At 41.9% G+C, this 21,174-nt stretch overlaps 1 protein-coding gene across 2 annotated transcripts in view; it reads left to right on the top strand.

The window, feature by feature from the left end:
* DISP3 (dispatched RND transporter family member 3) overlaps window positions 1–21,174 on the top strand; it is a 131,937-nt gene that overhangs the window by 62,511 nt on the left and 48,252 nt on the right. For both annotated transcript variants that reach the window (XM_075603479.1, XM_075603478.1), the window contains 5 exons: window positions 2,877–3,096; window positions 8,102–8,238; window positions 9,222–9,356; window positions 12,206–12,366; window positions 13,148–13,287. In XM_075603479.1, coding sequence (XP_075459594.1) covers window positions 2,877–3,096; window positions 8,102–8,238; window positions 9,222–9,356; window positions 12,206–12,366; window positions 13,148–13,287 — 793 coding nt within the window. The remainder of the gene's footprint in view (window positions 1–2,876; window positions 3,097–8,101; window positions 8,239–9,221; window positions 9,357–12,205; window positions 12,367–13,147; window positions 13,288–21,174) is intronic.

Genomic DNA, 21,174 nt, shown 5'->3' with positions numbered 1-21,174 from the left:
GCTATCTGCCAATAGAAAATCAGTTGGATCATAAATGATAGATGGTAGAACAGCTGATGTTTTAGGGACCAGGAAGTCAGAATATCACAAATGCAGGTGCTGAAAAATAAATAACTTATTATTGCCTTAAACATGAAAGAACGGGTACACTTTACTGAACTGCCCTAAACTTACCACCGGGCGTTCTCCAGCTCAGGAGATATGGACTTCTCAGTTCCAGCAGAAATGGGTGACAATTACGAACGCCAATGCATTAAGGGTCATGTAGCGCATCATAGCGACACTTATGCACTTATTCCTTGGTTTGCCTGGGGCCCCTTTATATTTGAGGTAAGTAGAAGATATTAAAACATTGTTATATAAGGATAATGGGGAGACATTCCTGCTTTAAAGGTACAAAGAATCCTGTCACAGAGCCTGCTATCTAATTTCTCATATCTAGGGGGAGGTGTATCAAGGGAACGTTAGAACAAAAAGGCATGAGGCTTGTCATCTTGTGCCTTTTTGTGCCAATGTATTCACTTGCTGTAATTTGCACCAGGTTGTTATTTGGGGAGTGTTAATAGGGTGAGTTGGTGTGCTGATCCATTTAAGAAGAAAAATCCACCAGCTCTGGGGTGACATACACTTTGTCCCTTAATAATTTGAACTAGTTGTAAGAAACGTAAGTAGAAAGGTTCGTACAACTGGCACGACCAAGAGCACTACACATGAAACATTGTGCTAATACACAGGTTATCGGGTGTGTGGCAGGACGGCCTGTAGCCGAGGTCAGGGAACAGTCCACACGTGTAGTTTCAGGATAAATGAAAACGTTCAGTGGCTTTATTTCTCCACAGCAACATAACATGCGGGTACACTGTCCCTTTAAGCAAATAAATCCTGCTCCACGTTGGGAGAAAACTGACTAACACAGCAGTCCTAGCTAGCAGGCTGGCTGGCTAAACCATACCCAAACCGTAAGAGTCTTTTTAAGCAGTCATGCAAACAAATGAAAGAAATCTTACTTTGGCTGCAGTAAGTAGTGTGCTGTATCCTTCTGGCTAACAGCACATCTATCCATGTGCTCTCATCTGGGACAGGCAGCTACTGCTGATAACAAGATCCTTATCTACCTTGCTGGCTCTCAGGTGTCAGCTTACATCATGATTAGCTAGCTTCCACCTGAGTTAACCCTTATGAGTGCTGGATGAAGCACTCAGACATATGTTTCCCAGGCATAACTGATAAGGGTTGACTTCACCCTGTCACAGGGTGCTATTACAAAGCCACACGCGCTGAATCCATGTTTTTTCAAATCTTGGCAAATGGCGTAAATTCCTCCTGCTGCTTTCATAACCTCCCGCGATCGACGGGGCAAACTTCAGCAGAAAAAAAAACTATTAAAGAAAGCAACGAGGGATTGTGTAAGTTATGAAATACTTTATACAGGCATACCCCAGTTTAAGGACACTCACTTTAAGTAACACTCGCGAATAAGGACATATCGCCCAATAGGCAAACGGCAGCTCACGCATGCGCCTGTCAGCACGTCCTGAACAGCAATACCGGCTCCCTACCTGTACCGAAGCTGTGCGCAAGCGGGGAGACTATAGAGCCTGTTACACATGCGTTATTTACATCAGTTATGCACGTATATGATGATTGCAGTACAGTACATGCATCGATAAGTGGGAAAAGGTAGTGCTTCACTTTAAGTACATTTTCGCTTTACATACATGCTCCGGTCCCATTGTGTACGTTAATGCGGGTTATGTCTGTATACTGTAATAGTTGCAATATATTAAAAACTCACATAGAAATGTACATGAACCGGCACGAACATTGTCCTCATCAGGGTTCCTGATAAAAGTCTAACCACTGTAGTGGTTTGTAATTGATCATGTTGGTATGTCTCGTAATGAGTGTCTCTACAAGACATCTATACATCAGACTGGGTGATGCGGTGTTTGCTGACTTTCCCTCGGGACTCTCACCGCCAGCCTTAGACTTTTGTCAGTCCAAAGATATTTTGGAACCATGATGAGGGCCAGTTCATGCAAATGTATAGGTGAGTTTTTAATATATTGCTACTATTACTTAAAGTATTTCATGCTTACACAATCCCTCGTTGCGTTCCTTTCTTGTTTTTTTTGAGTTTTTAGTTTGTGTTAATACCGTACATCTCCACCAAAGGGTTCAAGGAGCTAGTGATAAAGGTCATAAGGAAACCCATTGGGTTTGAGAATGGTTTCTCCCAGTACAAAGATGATGCCATTATTAATATCATAAAGCTTGTCCTTCTGCCTTTTTAGTTCAGTAAGCTGTTAGGATAGACTACCAATAATCAAAAATAAAAATGCTAGTAGAAAAGTAGGGTTATTGATTAAGCAGATATGTTAACCTCCAAGGACCAAAACAGTGAGATTAGGAGTTTGTGGGGCAAAAATTGCATTTTAATGTAAAAAGTACTGATTTTCTTTTTTGATGAGATAATTGTAGTCTATACTGTAAGACCGCTTATGCTAAAAAAAAGAAAAGACCTTGAGACTGTCTCCAAATCACAGAATGTGTGCCCCTTTTGTGTGAAACAGTCTTAAAATCTCTTGAAAAGCTTTGTTTTTCAGTTGGCAAACAAATATATGTTCAGTAGACTGCTGGCTTGTTTTAGAAACAACGCAAGAAAAAAGACTGTCTCAGACAAGGAGAGTGATCAGAGAGATAACCAAGAGGGACACATTCCTGGAAGTCAAAGCCACATTTTGCAGTAGTCACTGCTGATGCCCATGTATTTAAAGGTTACAATTCCGCTTAAATAACTGTTCTTCTTTTTTTTGGAGTAGCCAGAAGCGTCAGCCTTTGGCAAGACGGATTGATCACTAATGTGTTTGTCACAGGTTCTCTAAAGCTGGCGATGACCCACCCGGAATTTTACTGGTATGTGGACGAGGGGCTCACCACTGAAAATCTGAGAAGCTCTCTTCTACGCAGCGAGATCTTGTTCGGGGCTCCTCTGCCAAGTTATTATTCAGTGGAAGATAGGTGGGAGGAGCAGCACAGGAAGTTCCAAAGTTTTGTGACTTCCTACATCAGCATCCTGTCAAAAGAATCCACCAGGTATTCTGTTACTGTAGCCTTATATTATTTAGATAATAGCTGTGTATATGCTGAGAGTTATTAATTACAGGGCTAGCATGGAAACAAAGAGTGGTTGACGATTATGCGTTATTGGTGTACATGATAACACCTTTATAGTTTGCTACAGCCACCTCTATTTCACATAGTGGGCAGAGGGATAACTCACCGTTAACGATGCATCCATTTTCATTCACTTGAATAGATGTTGATGCCTGTGCATTACCCAACTTCACACTATATTGAATAGGGAATAGTAATTGATAATTTACCATAATAATGCAATCACATACTGTACGTCATTGGGAAATCCTGCAGTTGATTTCTTTAAGAAATGCTGCTTTTAAGCCTTTTTTGTTATCTGTGATCTTTCTAAAAGCTTGTTTCAGTGTATACTGTATACACTATACAGTATTATACAGTATATTCTGTGATGTTTGCTGTTGCTAGTCACAATGTTGTAAAGCTATTAAAGCAACAAACTCCCCAATAATTATTATCCTTTGAACATTATGTGAGGTCACTCTGTAGAAAGCCGTGATACCATTTTCCGGTGACGTTGTGTAGCTGACTCTCGGCAGCCATGTTTTTTCTACTGGAAAAGAAGTCAAGTCACGCGTGTCTAATAAGCTTCACAACTCAGAAACCAGAGGGTCTCTGGAAACATAAAGAGCACAGCTCAGCCCAGGGGCAAGTCTGGGTTTGGATAATGTTTAAAAAGAAACCACAATGGATTAATGCATTAAAATTAACTCACATTGGGATGCAAGGATGAAACAGTGTAGAGATAGTGCCTTCCCTTTATTGCAACGTCGACATCAAGGTGTATTTGTTCAAGGTGCAGTAAAGTGAAGATATTTACCAGGGCAGGGGCGGCCAACTCCAGTCCCGAAGGGCCACCAACGGGTCAGGTTTTCAGGATATCCCTGCTTCAGCACAGGTGGCTCAATCAGTAGCTCAGTCGAAGACTGAGCCACCTGTGCTGAAGCAGGGATATCCTGAAAACCTGACCTGTTGGTGGCCCTTGAGGACTGGAGTTGCCCACCCCTTCCCCCCTGTACTAGAGATTAGGGATAGTTTTTTTCCTTCTATCCGACACCCCTGAACTCCAGCAATAGCATTGCTCTAAATGTGGCGTAGATTGCCAAGGTTCAATAAACCTGAGCTTGGCTATCGCTAGTCTTTACCATATACAGTAGTTCTGATCAGTGCCGCTTTGAAATTGCTGCATTATTTTGTTTCAGGATTGCACCACTAACTAGTCCAGTGTGAATTTGCAGTGTGTATTTGCAGTGTTTATTTGCAGTGTGTATTTGCAGTGTGTATTTGCAGTGTGTATTTGCAGTGTGTTATTTGCAGTGTGTATTTGCAGTGTGTTATTTGCAGTGTGTATTTGCAGTGTGTTATTTGCAGTGTGTATTTGCAGTGTGTATTTGCAGTGTGTTATTTGCAGTGTGTATTTGCAGTGTGTATTTGCAGTGTGTATTTGCAGTGTGTATTTGCAGTGTGTATTTGCAGTGTGTTATTTGTATTGCATGGCCATTCATTGTTGGTGTGCTGGGGCCTGTGGTACCAATTCTTTGAAATGTACAATACAGTAGGTTATTAAGCAACCTGATCTCACTGTGATCAGCCGATATCTGCCGTTTAAGTAAATGAAAAAAGAAATCAAAGAGACAAATGTAATGTTTAGGGAAGATCGCCGTTTAAAGCAGCAATCCAAGCTGGCCTTTTTTCTCTCCTTTTTTTTCCCTTCTTCATAGGTTTGAAGCAGGGGGTCTCCGGAGCTGGACCCCATTAATTTCCACTCTGGGGATCCCCTGCTTCGGGAGACAGCTTTGGCTCGCTAGCTGGGGTTCACGTAATGGCTACTTTCTAAAGCTCCTGCATCCTGCGGGCCAATAGGAAGCCGTGATATCATCCGGTCAGGCTTCCTATTGGCCCGCGTGACGTGAGAGCTTTAAACTTTGCAGAGCTACCGGCACCCGGTTAAGACTTAAGTATCCCTGGAAGCAGGGGTTCCCGGAGCTGAAAAGAATGGGGCTCAGCTCCAGAGACCCCCTGTTTCAAACCTATGTTAAAAATAAATGACAAACAATTGTCCCGCTTGAATTGCTGGTTTAAAAGGGCTTCTACTTTTCTCTCATTTATTTACTGCATCTTAATTGAGCAGATCCACCACGACTATTCATTGAGGGTCTGTCACCTGTAAATATTCTCTGCTGCTAGTGAATAGAACACTGCTGAGCTTCCAGCAGCTGATCTGCAAGGTGTTTTTTTCCCCCTTTTAAATAACAAATAATTATAATTCCTTGTTGGATTCCTATCTAAATAAAATATGAACAGTAGTAATAAAAAATGCATAAATGTCACATACAGCAGTATGGAAGCGTTTTCTTCTTTATCATGCTGACCATGTATTACAGACTCGTGCAGTACCCGAGCGGGTTGACACCATATTCTTTGGCTAAATACAAGTGCGCCGACGAGTATTCTAAAACTTGCCTTGGAAAATCTGGGGCAATCACCAACAAGATCCAGGTACATGCTGGGTACATGCTGGGTACATGCTGGGTACATGCTGGGTACATGCTGGGTACATGCTGGGTACATGCTGGGTACATGCTGGGTACATGCTGGGTACATGCTGAGTACGTGCTGCAAACATTTCAGTGACATTTCTGCAGAGACTAATGGCCCATCGGATTAACACAGCAGGGGTCCCTGGCAGTGCCATTCAGTTTGAATGGGACTGCCAGGGACCCCCGATGTTAATCTGATGCACCATTAGTCTGTCTGCAGAAATGTCACTGAAATGTTGCAGCATGTACCCAGCATGTACCCAGCATGTACCCAGCATGTACCCAGCATGTACCCAGCATGTACCCAGCATGTACCTGGGTCTTGTTGGTGATTGCCCCAGATTTGCTTTAGAATACTCGTCTGCACTACAGGAGCTCTGTCTCCCCCTATTGTTGCATTCTCTTGTAGAAACACACTCCCTTTTTTTCGGTCGACATCAGCATATTTTTAGGGAGAAAAGACAATATATACAAAAAAAAACAACTCACTGACAACCCTGCAAAAGTAAAGCCAGAAACCGTATGAATGTGGTTGTGGTTAGTTTGGTTACATGTGTGCAAACAGATTTAGTAGCAGGTGAGGCCTTTTTGCCTTTGGACTAACAGAAGATATTTGTGAAACAAACTTTTGAAGGTAATTGTACTCTTCCTCAGGTTGGGCCAGGGGATCTCAATGCCAGTCCTCAAGACGTCCCCCCCCCCCCTCCCAACTGGTCAGGTTGTCAGGATATCCCGGGCTCACTCGACTGAGCCACTGACTGAACCACCTGTGCTGGGCTATCCTGAAAACCTTACCAGTTGGGGGGTTCTTGAGGACTGGCGTTGGGAACCTTTAGGTTAAGCAGTAAGAAACATTACACAAGCATCAGTTGCAAAAATGGGCTTGACTTTGGCCACTTGCAAAAAGACACTGGCCTATATTTACTAAGTAGGACAATCCCATCTAACACCATCCGGCCTATTCACGTGAATGGACTATAGGGTGTGTTTCGGTGCTGGAAGGGGTCTTATAGAATAGTATCTCTTAGTACATGTGACCCAAATCTCCACAGCACATATTTTGTTTTTAAATGTGCTCCGAGTGGTGGGATTAAAAACATCGAAGCCATAGTGACCTATAAACAATTCGATGTGTTATGTGCTGCCAGGCTTTGCAGTCGGGATCTCCTGTCCCAGAATCCCTTGCACTTTTCATCCTCACCGTTTATTCGTGCTTTTCTCGCCGTGTGAGGTTAGTGACATCCCCCAAATGACGTTCGTGTCGGAACGGAGCGGCCGTCGGGTAGTGATGACGTCACAGCCATCAGTCTAGTAGCGTGGCTGCAACACAGGTTGCGGTCTTATAACTTACAGCCCTACTATAATTATTTTATTTAAATGATCCTACAGCTGAGCAAGTTAACAAAGATGTGGGCCTATGTGGCAGCCACTAGTAGAGCGATAGAGTATTACTAGGTCTTCTAACAGAATTACGGGCTATGTTTACCCTCTCTCTAGCAGTGATCTGCGGTTCAATTATGGCAAGCGAACTATACAGTGAGTTCATTATTATGGTCTTCAATATCACCAGGGGGGCTTTTATACAATTCACCCACCACTATATGTATATACTGCACATGCAGCTGCAAGATTTGGGGGATTATTTGACTACTCTTGAGTGATTTATAAACTAAACCAGCTAATAAAAGATGTGCACATATGTGGTAACCATAGGTAGAAAGGGGGAACCCTAAAGGTTTATATGCATAGTTATATGTATTTCTCTATCAACACGGATAAAACTGTCTACTTGTTTTCACACACGTTAATTTCAAAGATATTTGTCTTTGTTACTACTGCAGCAGTGTAATTTTCTGTGGTTTGAGAGTTGTAATTATCAACACAGTGAGTCTCTTATCACTGTCCTCAACACAAACGGGGGACCCTGCACAGAATGTATTCACGTTTTTTCACTTTGTATATGCAGTATACATAAATCTAGTTTGAGTTTATTTATTCACTGACAGTGATTAATCCTAATTGATATGTTGACATTCAAGATATGAAGTTACACCCTATTTAAAGCGCCTTATATACATATTTGAATTAAGGTTATAAGACATCATAGGGGAGACTAGGCAATTATGCCGGTAAGTGTCTTTGCAAGCAAGGGGTCCCCGGAGCTGAAATTATCGCTGTTTAGTTACGGAGACCCCCTCCTTCAACGCTGTAATAAAAAAAATTCAAAAAATGAAATTAAACAATTATATATTCAAACCGAACTGAATGAATTTAAAATGTAATTGATTTATATTTAGAGGTTACTGGTGTTACAATGCATTCATTTTTTTTACATCTTTTTGGAAATAAGACTCTACGATAACTTATTTTGTTTTCATTTTTTTTATTATTATTACACAATTTAGTAAAGTGCAAGTCCTGTATGGGGGAACGGACCTGTTTGATTATGAAGTAAGAACAACGTTCAACAACGACATGTTATTAGCCTTTATCAGCAGTACCTGCATTGGCATTCTGGTTTACATTCTCACCTCTTGCTCAGGTAAGGCCACTTACTCTTTGGGTCAGCAGCTGGCAGAAAGGCAGACTACTGTGTGCGGTCTACGACTGACTGGGGAGGGATGAGATGAAGGGAACAGACTGAACTGGGTGTACGTACGGGGTTAGGCCTGAATGAGGACCCGCCCTTGGTTACTTGGGTAGATGTTGTAGAATATTGAGGAGAGAATGGAGGAAGACTGAAGCTGCAGACAAAGGGAGATGAGGAGCAGTTATTTAAAACAGCAACACATGAAATCGTATGTTTAAAAAAAATAAAAAAAATATTAATTAGTTCTGTAGTATTAGATGTATTATTATAATTATCATTATTATTCAACTCATAATGTCATTTTTTATGAGTTTTGAAGTATCCATTGATCTCTATAGCAGGTTTTAGCTCACCTCCCAATCAGTGCAAGATCTTTGCAACACTTTCCTGTTTGCGATCATTTGTTGCCAATGTCCCCAGCAGTTTGAGCTGCAAACTGTAACAATAGATAATGTTACCTTAGTAATATAAGGATACATTGTAGCTGCTGAGTTACACTGAATGGGAGGGGGGTAGGGGAGTAGTATTGCTGCTTGAAGGTAATTTGTGGGAGGACCTACAGCCGCCCCCACAATCACAGACTTTTGGTCTTAACATTGTTGGTGTGCTCATAGCACAATTTTTGTACTCTGGTCCTGATCTTTCTTGACTTGTAGGAACGCTGTAGGGAAATTCTCTCCCTGCGTTGCTTTGGAGCGGAGGCAGGGAACCTATTTTGTGCTCCCGACAGAAATTCATAATCGATGATTTCATTGTAACTGAGCTTTCAAAGTGATACACCTCAGCCCAGGACAGATGGAAGATACGGCTGAATCTTATTTAGAAGATGTGCCTTTAAAAAAAACAAAAAAAAAAACAGCGAGAGTGGGGTTTTGCTTTAACCCTTTCCGTTCTGTTTCTAACGTTGTTCTTTCCCCCCCCCTCCCCATTTATAGTGTTCTTGTCCTTTTTTGGGATCGCCAGCATAGGACTGAGCTGCCTTGTGGCCCTTTTCCTATATCACGTGGCCTTTGGAATACAATACCTTGGAATCCTCAACGGAGTGGCTGCATTTGTCATTGTCGGCATCGGTAGGTATAATACACCCGCCCTGTGGTACTATGCCGATCTCATGTGCTACCTAGCTGAAATCTTTCCAAGCAAAAGAATCAGGCTTCACAGCACACTGAACAGGGGCCTCACATGTATCTTCAAATGCCATTGCACACCGCCTTTTTGTATGCTTGCTTACCCGCCTGACCTTGTATTAATTCATGTTGATTGAATGTAAATAGTTACTTCATAAAGGTCAGCCCTCCTAAATGTTATGCAATTCGTTATAGTCACTTCATAAATCAATTGCACAGTTTGTATTGCATAAACATGAACACGTGCACAGTATTACTGGTTATACACAGAACTGGTACAACATGTGTGCAAACTATGGACCAAAGTTATCAAATAAAAGGAATCCTATTTGAAGCAACGATACTTTCTTATTTCTTGATACTTTCTTATTTGATGAATCGTGAGGGTTTTTTTTTTCTTCTCTTTGTACCACTTTTGCCTCAATTTTGCAGACGGGGAGATTTTGTTAAATAGCTCTCACAATGTCTCAGTGGTATTGATGTACTTACATTGAATTAAGTGTTCTTTTTATGTTTGTCACAATTACCAATCAGCACCTGCTTTTAACCTCTTTACCATTTTGGAGGCTATGTAATAATAATATGTTCTTGTATAGCGATGCTAGTTTTACGTAGCACTTTACAGGGTGCAGGTGCAGGACCCTGGAGCTTGCAATCTATTTTTTTGGGGTGCCTGAGGCACAGGGAGATAAGGTGACTTGCCCAGGGTCACAAGCAGCAGACACCGGGAATTTAACCAAGCTCCCCTACTTCACACTCAGTGCCAGTCAGTGTCTTTACTCACTGAGCCGCTCCCTCCCCTGCTTCACACTAAGTGCCAGTCAGTGTCTTTACTCACTGAGCCGCTCCCTCCCCTGCTTCACACTCAGTGCCAGTCAGTGTCTTTACTCACTGAGCCGCTCCCTCCCCTGCTTCACACTCAGTGCCAGTCAGTGTCTTTACTCACTGAGCCGCTCCCTCCCCTGCTTCACACTCAGTGCCAGTCAGTGTCTTTACTCACTGAGCCGCTCCTTCTCCTTTATGTAGTCCCTGACTTCAATTCGTGCCCATTCCTAAAGGTTGCCCTTCTTTATATTGAATTCCTCACACCACCACTTCTTCTCCACAAATAATATGTGATCCTGTAGTCATTTTTCTTTTCATTAGAAAGAGGCCACAAGGGTCTGTACCAATGGCAGTCAAAGGAGCAATCCAAGTGCTTTGTACAATTATTCTTTTTTTAACACAGGATTGAAGCAGGCGGTCGCTGGAACTGAACCCCAATAATTTCATCTTCGGGGACCCCCTGCTTCCCGAGATACAGACCTCAAAAGGGGGTGCCGTTATGTTGGCTAAGTTTAAAGTTCCAGCGTCCCCCGGGCCAATAGGAAGCCGAGCATGATGACATCACGGCTTCCTATTGGCCCGCAGGGCGCGGGAGCTTTGCAACGCCGCCATTGCACGAACCTTGCTTGACGAGCGGAAAGGCTACTGACAACCCCCTTCAGGGGCAAGTATCTCTAGAAGCAGGGGATCACCAGGGCTGAAGTAAATGGGGGTCAGCTCCAGAGACCCCCTACTTCAATCCTATGGTTAAAAAAAATTGCCAACAAATTGCTGGCTTGGATTGCCTCTTTAATGACTGAGGTAACATTTGTTACCTATAAGCTCTATACAAATGGAAATGTAATATTTCCCCTCATCACTGTGCAAAAATACAAAACATACATTGTAATGTGGCATGTCAAAACAATAATGGGTTTGTGCCCATAAAGCAACTGTAATCCCATTGTTGTCTAAGGCAGCGGTGCGCGGGGCGCGAGATTCGCTGGGGGGGGTGCGAGATTCGCTGCGGGGGGCGCGGGGATTACAGCGGCCCTGCGCGCGCTTCCCGAAGGCATTTAAATGAATGCTTGGGGAGCTGCAGGGCCTCTGTAATCCTTACTTACCTTGATTCAGACACTCCTGGTGATGCGTCGCCATGGCAACGTGATGTCATGACACCAGGACGTCTGAATCAGGGTAAGAGGGCGTGGGGGGAGAGGCGTGAGGAGAGGGGGAAAGCCTGCAGGGGGCGCAGGGGTAAAAGATTGCGCTCCCCTGGTCTAAGGGACCTACAGTGCTTTGCAGCCCCATAAGCAGTAAAAGTTAACAATCATATCTAAAAACAGGGCACGTCCTGAAGTGCTCCAAACAAAATCACATGCCACACACTGATGTCAGGATAGCACTGATTGAGCCACCTGTGCTGAAGCAGGGATATCCTGAAAACCTGAATTGTTGGCAGCGCTTGAGGACTGGAGTTGGCCACTCCTGGTCTAAACAAACAATTTGTCAGAAAAAAACAGGCCAAAATACAAAAGCTAATATACTGCACTGTAGCATCATTCAGACGGCATCTCCCATCAGAACTGTAATTGCTTTGTTACATTGTGAACATCATCGATTTGTAATGTTTCAAAGCTCAAGCCCGTTTTCTTTGATATATTTATATATATATATATATATATATATATATATATATATATATAAAAAAAATATATACCTACTGCACTGTTATTGAAATCCTGTGATTGGTTGCAGTTTTGCCTTTATATTGTATTGTACTTTTATGAGTCACTTGCCTTTGGAAAGATCTACTTTCATCTCTGCGAATAAAATCCAAACATCTAGCAGTCGGGTGGAGACGAGATCATTCTGCTACAGCAGCCAGCCCCCCTGAAGGAGGCGTCCGCGTGAGCACCGGCTGGAAACGCATGATCAATAGACACCATTGCATCTATTTTTAATAGGCTTGTCATTTCTCTTTGTAGGAGTGGACGATGTGTTTGTGTTTATAAACACATATCGGCAGGCTAATCAGTTCAGAGATCCTCAGCTCCGTATGATTTACACTGTGCAAACCGCTGGAAAAGCCACCTTCTTCACCTCATTAACCACAGCATCAGCTTACGCAGCAAACATCTTTTCTCAGGTCAGAAACTCAATATGACCAAGCTCCTTGATGAAGTGGACAGATTGTAATTGTATTATAATTTATCGGTATATTCCTTTTGGAAGAAGGCTCTTAAATTCAGTACGTTCAGTATGATGGAACAAAAGACAAGAAGGGCCTAGTGCTGCATCCAATTTGACAACTTATGTAGTTAAATACTGATCTGTTTATCTTTTCATAAGCAAGGGTCATTTACTGTAGCTGAATTCTTTGGCCAAAGTATTTTATGCCTACAACCACGTCACAGTGTGGCCCATCTGTAGATCCTTACAACAAAGATAAATGTTGTACACCAGCAAAGTTATCTTATAGCAGATACTTATACCGGTGCTCTCTTCTCAGTAAGGGAGGACCCGCTGCGTTCCCTATGCAGAGTTCAGGACAAAAGAAGGGTAGCGGCTCCGTGGATTTTGCCAAATTCAAATATTTATTGAGCCAAGGATGTTCCAACGTTTTGGCAGTCTAGGCAACCTTTGTCAAGGAGTGGACCTTCTGTAGGTCCTAACATTGCTCTACCGGCAAAAAAGCTCTCATAACCTCTCTAATGCAGGGAGAACTGTATGAATAGACTGGTCATTCACAGGTGCATATCAAGAATTGCCATTTAAGAGGTGGGATGGGCAAGCTTGAAACCAGGGAGGAGGGGGGTCACCAACCTCCAAATTGATTACCAATTGAACTTTACAAACGCCCACATTCAGTGGGATAGTTTTGTCTGGTTGGTTACTCAAAACGGTTCTTCTCTTCCACCTTCTTGCAGATTCCGGCAGTTCATGACTTTGGCCTGTTCATGTCGCTGATTGTCTCTTGCTGCTGGGTGGCTGTCCTGTTTATAATGCCTGCTGCTCTGGGAATCTGGAGCAGCTATATCTCACCTCTGGAGAGCTCCTGCCATGCTAGGTGAGCGGGACTTACTCGTACAGACAATATCTGTGATTAAGAGACTGTGAGGCCTGTGTACTAAACGTGTCCAATGCCATTTTTAGCTTAAAGTTGATGCACAAAAATGTCACTTTTAATTGCGCTTGTATGCTCCTATGCACTAACTTTATTTTTCTCAATGTGTGCCTTAATATAGACATACCCCTCATTAACGTAACGTACGCAATGGGACCGGAGCATGTATGTAAAACGAAAATGTACTTAAAGTGAAGCACTACCTTTTTCCTACTTATCGATGCATGAACTGTATGGCAATCGTCATATATGTGCATAACTGATGTAAATAACGCATGTGTAACAGGCTCTATAGTCTCCCCGCTTGCGCACAGCTTCGGTACAGGTAGGGAGACAGTATTGCTGTTCAGGACGTGCTGACAGGCGCATGCGTGAGCTGCCGTTTGTCTATTGGGCGATATGTCCTTACTCGTGAGTGTACTTAAAGTCAGTGTCCTTAAACCGGGGTATGCCTGTATAGTTTTAGTTGCACAGGACGTGAACAGTATGTAATTAAAAAAAAGGGTGTCAAAATGGTTGCCAAGTTGAACCAGGCGTAAACCCTAAAAGGTCTGTTTATATTGATATCGCAGAATTAAGTTGCTATATGTCAACCCAAAATGTTTTTTTTTTATTTTCACAGTGTGGCTCATATAATAAATAACACAAATAATTTATATTTACTAGTTATACATAAAAATATACACAATTTAGTCGTAATTTAAATTGCAGAATTCAGGTATTCAATGCATCCAAGTACATTTTAAACAAAAAAAAGTTTACGTTATATTCATATACCTTCGTATACATGACGCACATTTTAGGAAGGTTTGTACTACTTTTTAGAACAAGATATTTGACATACAAAAAAAAAAAAAATACAGTATAATCTTAGTTTATAGTCCCCTGTATTTCATTTCAAATCCTTAACTAGATGCAGGTTCTAAACATGACTCATTTTAGTGCTTTGTATATTCTACAGTGTTTCTATTGTCTTATCTCCTCCTTTCACTTCAAATATCACCTCTATGCTGATAATAGACAAACATGCCTATCCACACCAGACATTTCACTTGCAATCCCAGTTCTTGGTTTAAATGCCTCTCTGAAATATTGTCCTGGACAGCTCATTTTTTTCGTTAACTCCAAACTTCACATGTTTCCACCTAAACCGGCCCTATTACCCCTTCCCCCCTCTTTTTGAAGATAAAAATACCATCGGTTCAGTCCTCCAACCACATCGAAAGACTAGATAATTTATTAATTTCTCTTATTTTCCATTTCCATTCCCAGTAATCTTGATGTTTCTTCTTCCTCAACATTAATTTTTGTTTCCCGCCGGATGTCTGGTGTCTTCAGACTTCCGGGATTACGACCATGCAATAATTTCAGGTAGGCCCATGAAGTAGAGTGGGCCTTCCACCACTAACAGAAGTAGAGTAGAGTAGAGAGTAGAGTGCCTTCTATTTCCGTTTCAGTTGCGTTCACCACTTCACTGGTGGAGTGATGAACGTGATCTCCCTCTATCATGCCGGCTCTTTGCAGGCTGGCCCTTGTGACATTCAGGAAAGGGTTAATCAACCTCTCCTTTCTCATTTCACAGCAGGGCTACTCATTTATTATACATAGTGTTACAATTTTCTGTGAACCTAAATTGATAGGGCCAGACAATCAGGATTGTAAGCTTGCTCTTAGGGCTGGGTCTATCTTTGCTGCAGTGACCCCATATAGGATAAGAACAGATAAGATAAGAACAGAGCCCCTTATTACATGCACTCCATACCCATTGGCCACTAAAAGAAACATGCAACGTAACTTTTAATTCCCAAATGTATATGTCAAGTACGGCACACCTGTGAGCACGGACCTGCATACAGGACAAGGGTTAATATATAGCTCGCAAGCTGTCCCACTTTTCACCTTTACAAAGGTCCCCCAAATGAACAATATCTCCTCTCAATCTGTCCCCATATACCATCTGTTACGAACAGCACATAAGTGAACATTTGACTTAGATATGCAATCAGGGTTAATACACACGGCTACTCTAGCCAACTCACCTTTCCACCCCACAATGTACTTTCAATTAGTTAATATTAACCCCTTACTCAATTGTAATCATATCAATATGCCTCCACCACCGAGAAATTATGCAAATAAAAGATGTAACATTAATAACTGCCAGGGTCTCAGGTCCCCGTTTATAATAGAAAAAAACTATGCACTTAACACACACAAATCTGTGGTAGCAAAATGTGGCCGAACATGTATAAATACTCTTTGCAGAGCATGCAAAAGTTCATTCAGAGCCCGAAAGCATCACTTATTAAATGATATTTCAACACTGAGTTGTATAAAAAAAAAATGAATTGTATTGAAAATGAAACCATTTACGAATATCTATACATAGACAGATACGGCATGAATACACATATCTAGGAAAAATGATATACCAATACTATCATGTAAGCTTGAGCACATGGAGGAGAGAGGTGAATGGGACAAACGGGAAACAACATAAGGGGGGGGGGGGCATAAGGTTCTTGGGAAAAAACAAAGGGTAAACAAAAGCCAAAAAAGGGCAATTGTAGGGCGTTAATGTGGTGAAAAAGGTGAGGCAACGTTTTGGGGCTCAATGTCCCTTCCTCGGGCCCGTGGGACACATGGTACTTCCCTTTGACCCGAACCACAAAGGTTTCTAACAAGTACTGTATAGTAATCACTGTAACAGGGAAAACCCCATTCAAACCAGATAGCATGAATTGTCCTAGAGGGGAGTTCAAAATAAGGCTTCTATGGTAACAATAACCCTCTATGCAAAAGGTATAATGCTAAGAAAACAGTTAATGGCTATAGTCAGTCTGATACTACAAGTAAGTTTAGCCTCATATACTGGAAAAACAAACGCCATATGTTACAGGAGCAGAGTTGTCAGTCTTTCTTGAGCAGCTGCCAGCAATGTGTATCAGCTGCTGGCGGCTCTATAAAGCCAGGCCGTATACCACGTCTATGTATACAGTAGATAATCTTAAATTATTTTATTTTCAATTCAATTTATTTTTTTGATATAACTCAGTGTTGAAATATCATTAACTTTTTTTCATTGAGTGCTGGGAACACCTACCTTTTTCCTGTATTAGTACTGGGAAGGCTCAGGGTCCCTCCCTTTGTTCTCTTGCACCTTACATATTTTATTTTTCATTTTCTCTTTACATCTGGAGTGCTGTCTATAACGCCATACTTTTTTTTTTTTTTATCACTTATTTAATGTTTAATATATATATATAAATACAGTGCTTAGATTACAGAAAAAGGATTACAAGAACATACAATTACAGTAAATGCAGGACAGTTTCTTAAAATAACAGGATAAAACACAAAATAGAAATCCCTATACAGTACCTTACCATATGTCATAGGTTCCCTCCCAGAGAGGTCACTGGCGCACCAATATAAGAAAATAGGGGGTTAGGTCCAAAACACATCTCTGGTGAAATTTTCATAATACAGCTCAACCCCGTTACAACGCGAATCCGCTTCTAACACGCTGCAAGCGTGGCTCCCAATGTTCGTATTTATGAATACTTTACAACACGATTATTGGGATCTTAAATACTTTATTGTACAATGCATACAATTGTACATTATTTCTAACGCGATCCACTTATAACGCGATGTGATTCTTTGGTCCCCAAGCACAGCGTTGTAAGGGGGTTTAGCTGTACCTTGCTCAGACATATGTAATATTTTTTTCCCCCATTGAAACAACATAAGCCCACCCCTGTCATAGATCAGCTGTTAGATTGGCAGTTTTATGACAGAGTAAAAAACTTCTTTACGTTCTGCCTCAATATATAAACGCCCTCATAACTTCCCTTCTGTAGTACCTAGACACACGTGAGTCACATCAATAGATTCAGGCAGTCATGACAGACACAACGAGACTAAGTATGACCATCTTGCCCCTAAATTTGAGCAACAAATGGATATATGTCCCTTATTACCTGCTAGACCTTCCCTATCTGACCTCAGTATATGTGACTCTGTGCCACGGTTACACACATGTAATTCTTAGTATGTACAGTAGATGACGTCACATGATATTCTAATTTTTAATAAAGTAATTCAACAAAAGCATAACCTGTGTGTCATCTCTCTGGAATGTATCAGTAATTATTCACAAACGTTCAGTTTCCTTTGAGGCTGATCTAGTTACCGTTTATGACCTTCTAATCTACCCATGTGTCAGTTTCAGTGGGTTATCTAAGATAAGCCCCCCAATTAAGTCCTCTTTGAAGACCAGCACAGGCCCAGGAAAAGTCTTGACCTGTCGTAAACCCAATATATAATAATAATAGCATGTTCTTGTATAGCGTTGCTAGTTTTACGTAGCACTTTACAGAGACATTTTGCAGACACAGTCCCTGCCCCTTGGAGCTTACAGTCTATGTTTTTGGTGCCTGAGGCACAGGGAGATAAAGTGACTTAGCCAAGGCCACAAGAAGTCAACACCGGGAATTGAACCAGGTTCCCGTGACGCAAACTCAGTGCCAGTCAGTGTCTTTACTCACTGAGCCATTCCTTCTATAAATATTGTGTTTTTAAACCCAAACTGGCACCATTAACCCCTGAAGCACCAGATTGATTAAAATATGCAATATCTCATGATATTATCATGACAGTATATAAAACATGTGATCTAAAAACAAACAACACACCAATGAATAAGCACACTATTAAAACAGAAGAAAGGATCTCGCAGTTGTATAGGGGAAGTTCTGATCCCTTCAGCCAAAAGGAAAGGGAAGGAGGGAGAAAGAAGGAAGGGATGGGAAAACGTATGAAGTCTTACTCGCTTTACACTGTCACCATTATGGTAGTATGTAATAATAATAAACATTGTTGTTGCAATTGGGTGATAGATTACTTCTTAGATTTACTCCCTCCGGGATACAAGTGTAACCTCTTGAACCATTTTGCCTTTTCTGTGACTAACTTGTAAAACTATTCCTCTTCCCCTGAGATACACTAGAGGGAATAAGGGAAAGAGAAATGAATGATGCACCCTATTAATAGTATCCCCTGTGTGTTACAAGCACAGGGGATTTGCTCTTTAATTAATAATGCTTCAAACGCGAGATAACGGCAGAGATTCTATCTTCAACCCAATTGTTGCTTCACTCTGATATTAGCCAGAACTTATGTTTAGATTCTGATCAGTGAGAGAGAGAAGAAAATTAAGTTTTTGTATTCCACCGTATATACACAGATCAGAGGTAATGTTGAGCATAGTTCTTAATTTAAAAGGGAATGTACTGAAATACCTTGAGAGATTAATAGAGAGGACTTGCAACTACTGTATGTTTCTTTAGGTTCTTATCCTTTGTTTCTATCTAGATTAAAACACAGGTGCATCTACTGTACAGATGGAGCATGATTCATCTCCACCCTGCCCTGTACTTGGAACAGGTGAACCATGGCCTAAGTGCATCCTGATCACAGCCAAGTGCATCGCAGGGGGGGAATTTCCCATCAGGATTAACCCAGCGGGGGTCCCTGCTCCTGAATGGGATTCCTGCTGCGTTAATCCTACCGGGACGCCACCAGTCTGGAAGAGCTGCGCAGTGAGAGCAGGCAGGCGCTGTCCCTTTCCCTGCACAGGTCTTACAGGTGATCGTGCTGTTTTTATTTGGTTTGTATTTCATAGGATTGAAGCAAGGGGTCTCCGAAGCTGAATCGCATTAATTTGAGGTACGAGAACCCCCTTTTTCCTAAGGTACAGGCCTCCGTATCGGGTGCCAGTGTCATCTGCAAGTTTAAATGCCCTGCGTTCACGGCCCACGTGACCGGGACATTTAAACTTGCAGGAGATACCGGAAACCCATACTGGGGCCTGTATCTCAGAAAGCAGGGGGGCTCCGGACGTGAAAGTAATGCGGTTCAGCTCCAGAGACCCCCTGCTTCAATCCTATATAATAAAAAGAAAAGTACTGTAGCTTCATTACCTTAGTGGCTAGCCGCTAAGGTAAATGAAGGGCTTAAACAGAAGTACCCAGTTTGTTGGGGCTAGAGGGGATGGGTTAAGGTTGTAGTTGCCCCAGGGTAGGTGGTTAGGCCTCCTGGGACGGTTGCAGGAGGGGTTAATCCCTTAATCACCATAGCGGTTACTAACACTGTAAGAGCTGTGCAGGGAAATGCAGCTTCTCTCTGTATCTGCTCTTCCAGACTGGTGCGGCCCAGTAGAATTAAGGCAGCGGTAGTCCCATTCAGAAGCAGGGACCCCCTGTTAATCCTGATGGGAAATTAGTGTAATAGGCTTTTGAGCGTGGCAAATTGTGGTCGGGCCTCGGTCAGCCTCCATTGAGGTTACAGTTTCCTTGCGGATAAATTGTTTGTGAATCATGCTCCATTTGTATATGACTATCAAGCTTGATTGTTAGCCAGCGTGGAGAGCGCAGCTGGATCACAATATTCCAGTTTCTATCTCATCCTCCAGTAATGTTTTTAAGACGGCTGTCCTTTGTGTATCCCGCTCTATTTACTCTTCTGAAGGGTTGTTATTTGGCAAACTGTTATGCTGCAAATGCATCAGTCTTTCTAATGAATCATTCAGACTGGAGCAGAGAGGTTTTCCAATCCCCCAGAGAACGAAGTCTGACTTGTATTAATGTTACCAATATATATTTCCCCTTTTGATAATCTTAAAAGCACTATTGTCCAAAGGGCCGCTATAGTTAGTTATGAAGGGAGAGATTTAAGGTGTCCTAGACACATCTAGAAGTGCGTTCACCCTCCATGAACACTTTCTCAAGGATGGATCCGCCACACATCCCGGGGAGGTTTTCATACTCTCCAAATTTAAGAGGAGGCTCATATTGTTAACCCTTAGTGGTGAAGAATACAGCGGATCGTGGAGGTAGTCTGATCTGATACTGTAGTTAAACGCCCCTACAAGGTAAAATGTCCATAAGTCCTGATCACTTCTATATACACACAGTAACCAGCATGAAAGTGACCAATCATAATGGCACAAGAAACATATCATGAGAACAAGGATGCAGAGATATTACAGATGATGTTCTTTCATCTTGTGTCTTAAAGGGAAAGACAAATCATATTCATGTAGCTTGTTCTGTAACTTCTCTTTTAGAGCTGATGGTAAATTTCCAAGACCCTATTTCAGGTGCAGAACTGGTTAAGTCTAAACCTGAGGATTACAACCAACAGGTTGCCAACAATTTGTTCTGTCAAAGTAATTTTTTTTTAATATATTTGTTGAATTATAGAATTGTTAGTCCATGCACCTTTATCCTGATTATAATGTACCTTATAATATAATATAATATGAATATAATATTTATCAGTATAATAAAGTATACTGATAAAATCCGTTTTGAACTGTAGTTATGAACTTACTATTTGAATTCTTAGTACAGGGGTGGCCAGCTCCAGTTCTGAAGGGCCACCAACAGGCCAGGTTTTCAGGATATTCCTGCTATAACACAGATGGCTCAGTCATTGACTGAGCCACTGATTGAGCCACCTGTGCTGAAGCAGGGATATACTGAAAACCTGACCTAATGGTGGCCCTTCAGAACTGGAGTTGGCCACCCCTGCCCTACTCGGTAGCCTATTCCTTTTGACATAATGGACGTAATTATCATGTTAGAGGCCCTTTGTATCCCCACATGCTTCGCTCACCCATGATGTCGGCTATATAATATACTATTGCTGAGAAGATGAAAACATAAACCCCTCATTTAGGCTTTTCGGACTTAACATCTTAAAGCAGTGACGTCAGCGCACGTGGGCTGGTTCAGGCAATGAGGGCGAACCAGCTTCGTGACACGT

This window comes from Ascaphus truei, chromosome 6, assembly GCF_040206685.1.
Source record: "Ascaphus truei isolate aAscTru1 chromosome 6, aAscTru1.hap1, whole genome shotgun sequence".
Lineage (NCBI taxonomy): Eukaryota > Metazoa > Chordata > Amphibia > Anura > Ascaphidae > Ascaphus > Ascaphus truei.
The sequence above is the reverse complement of the archived record's forward strand: the minus strand, read 5'-3'. Positions and strand labels throughout refer to the sequence as shown.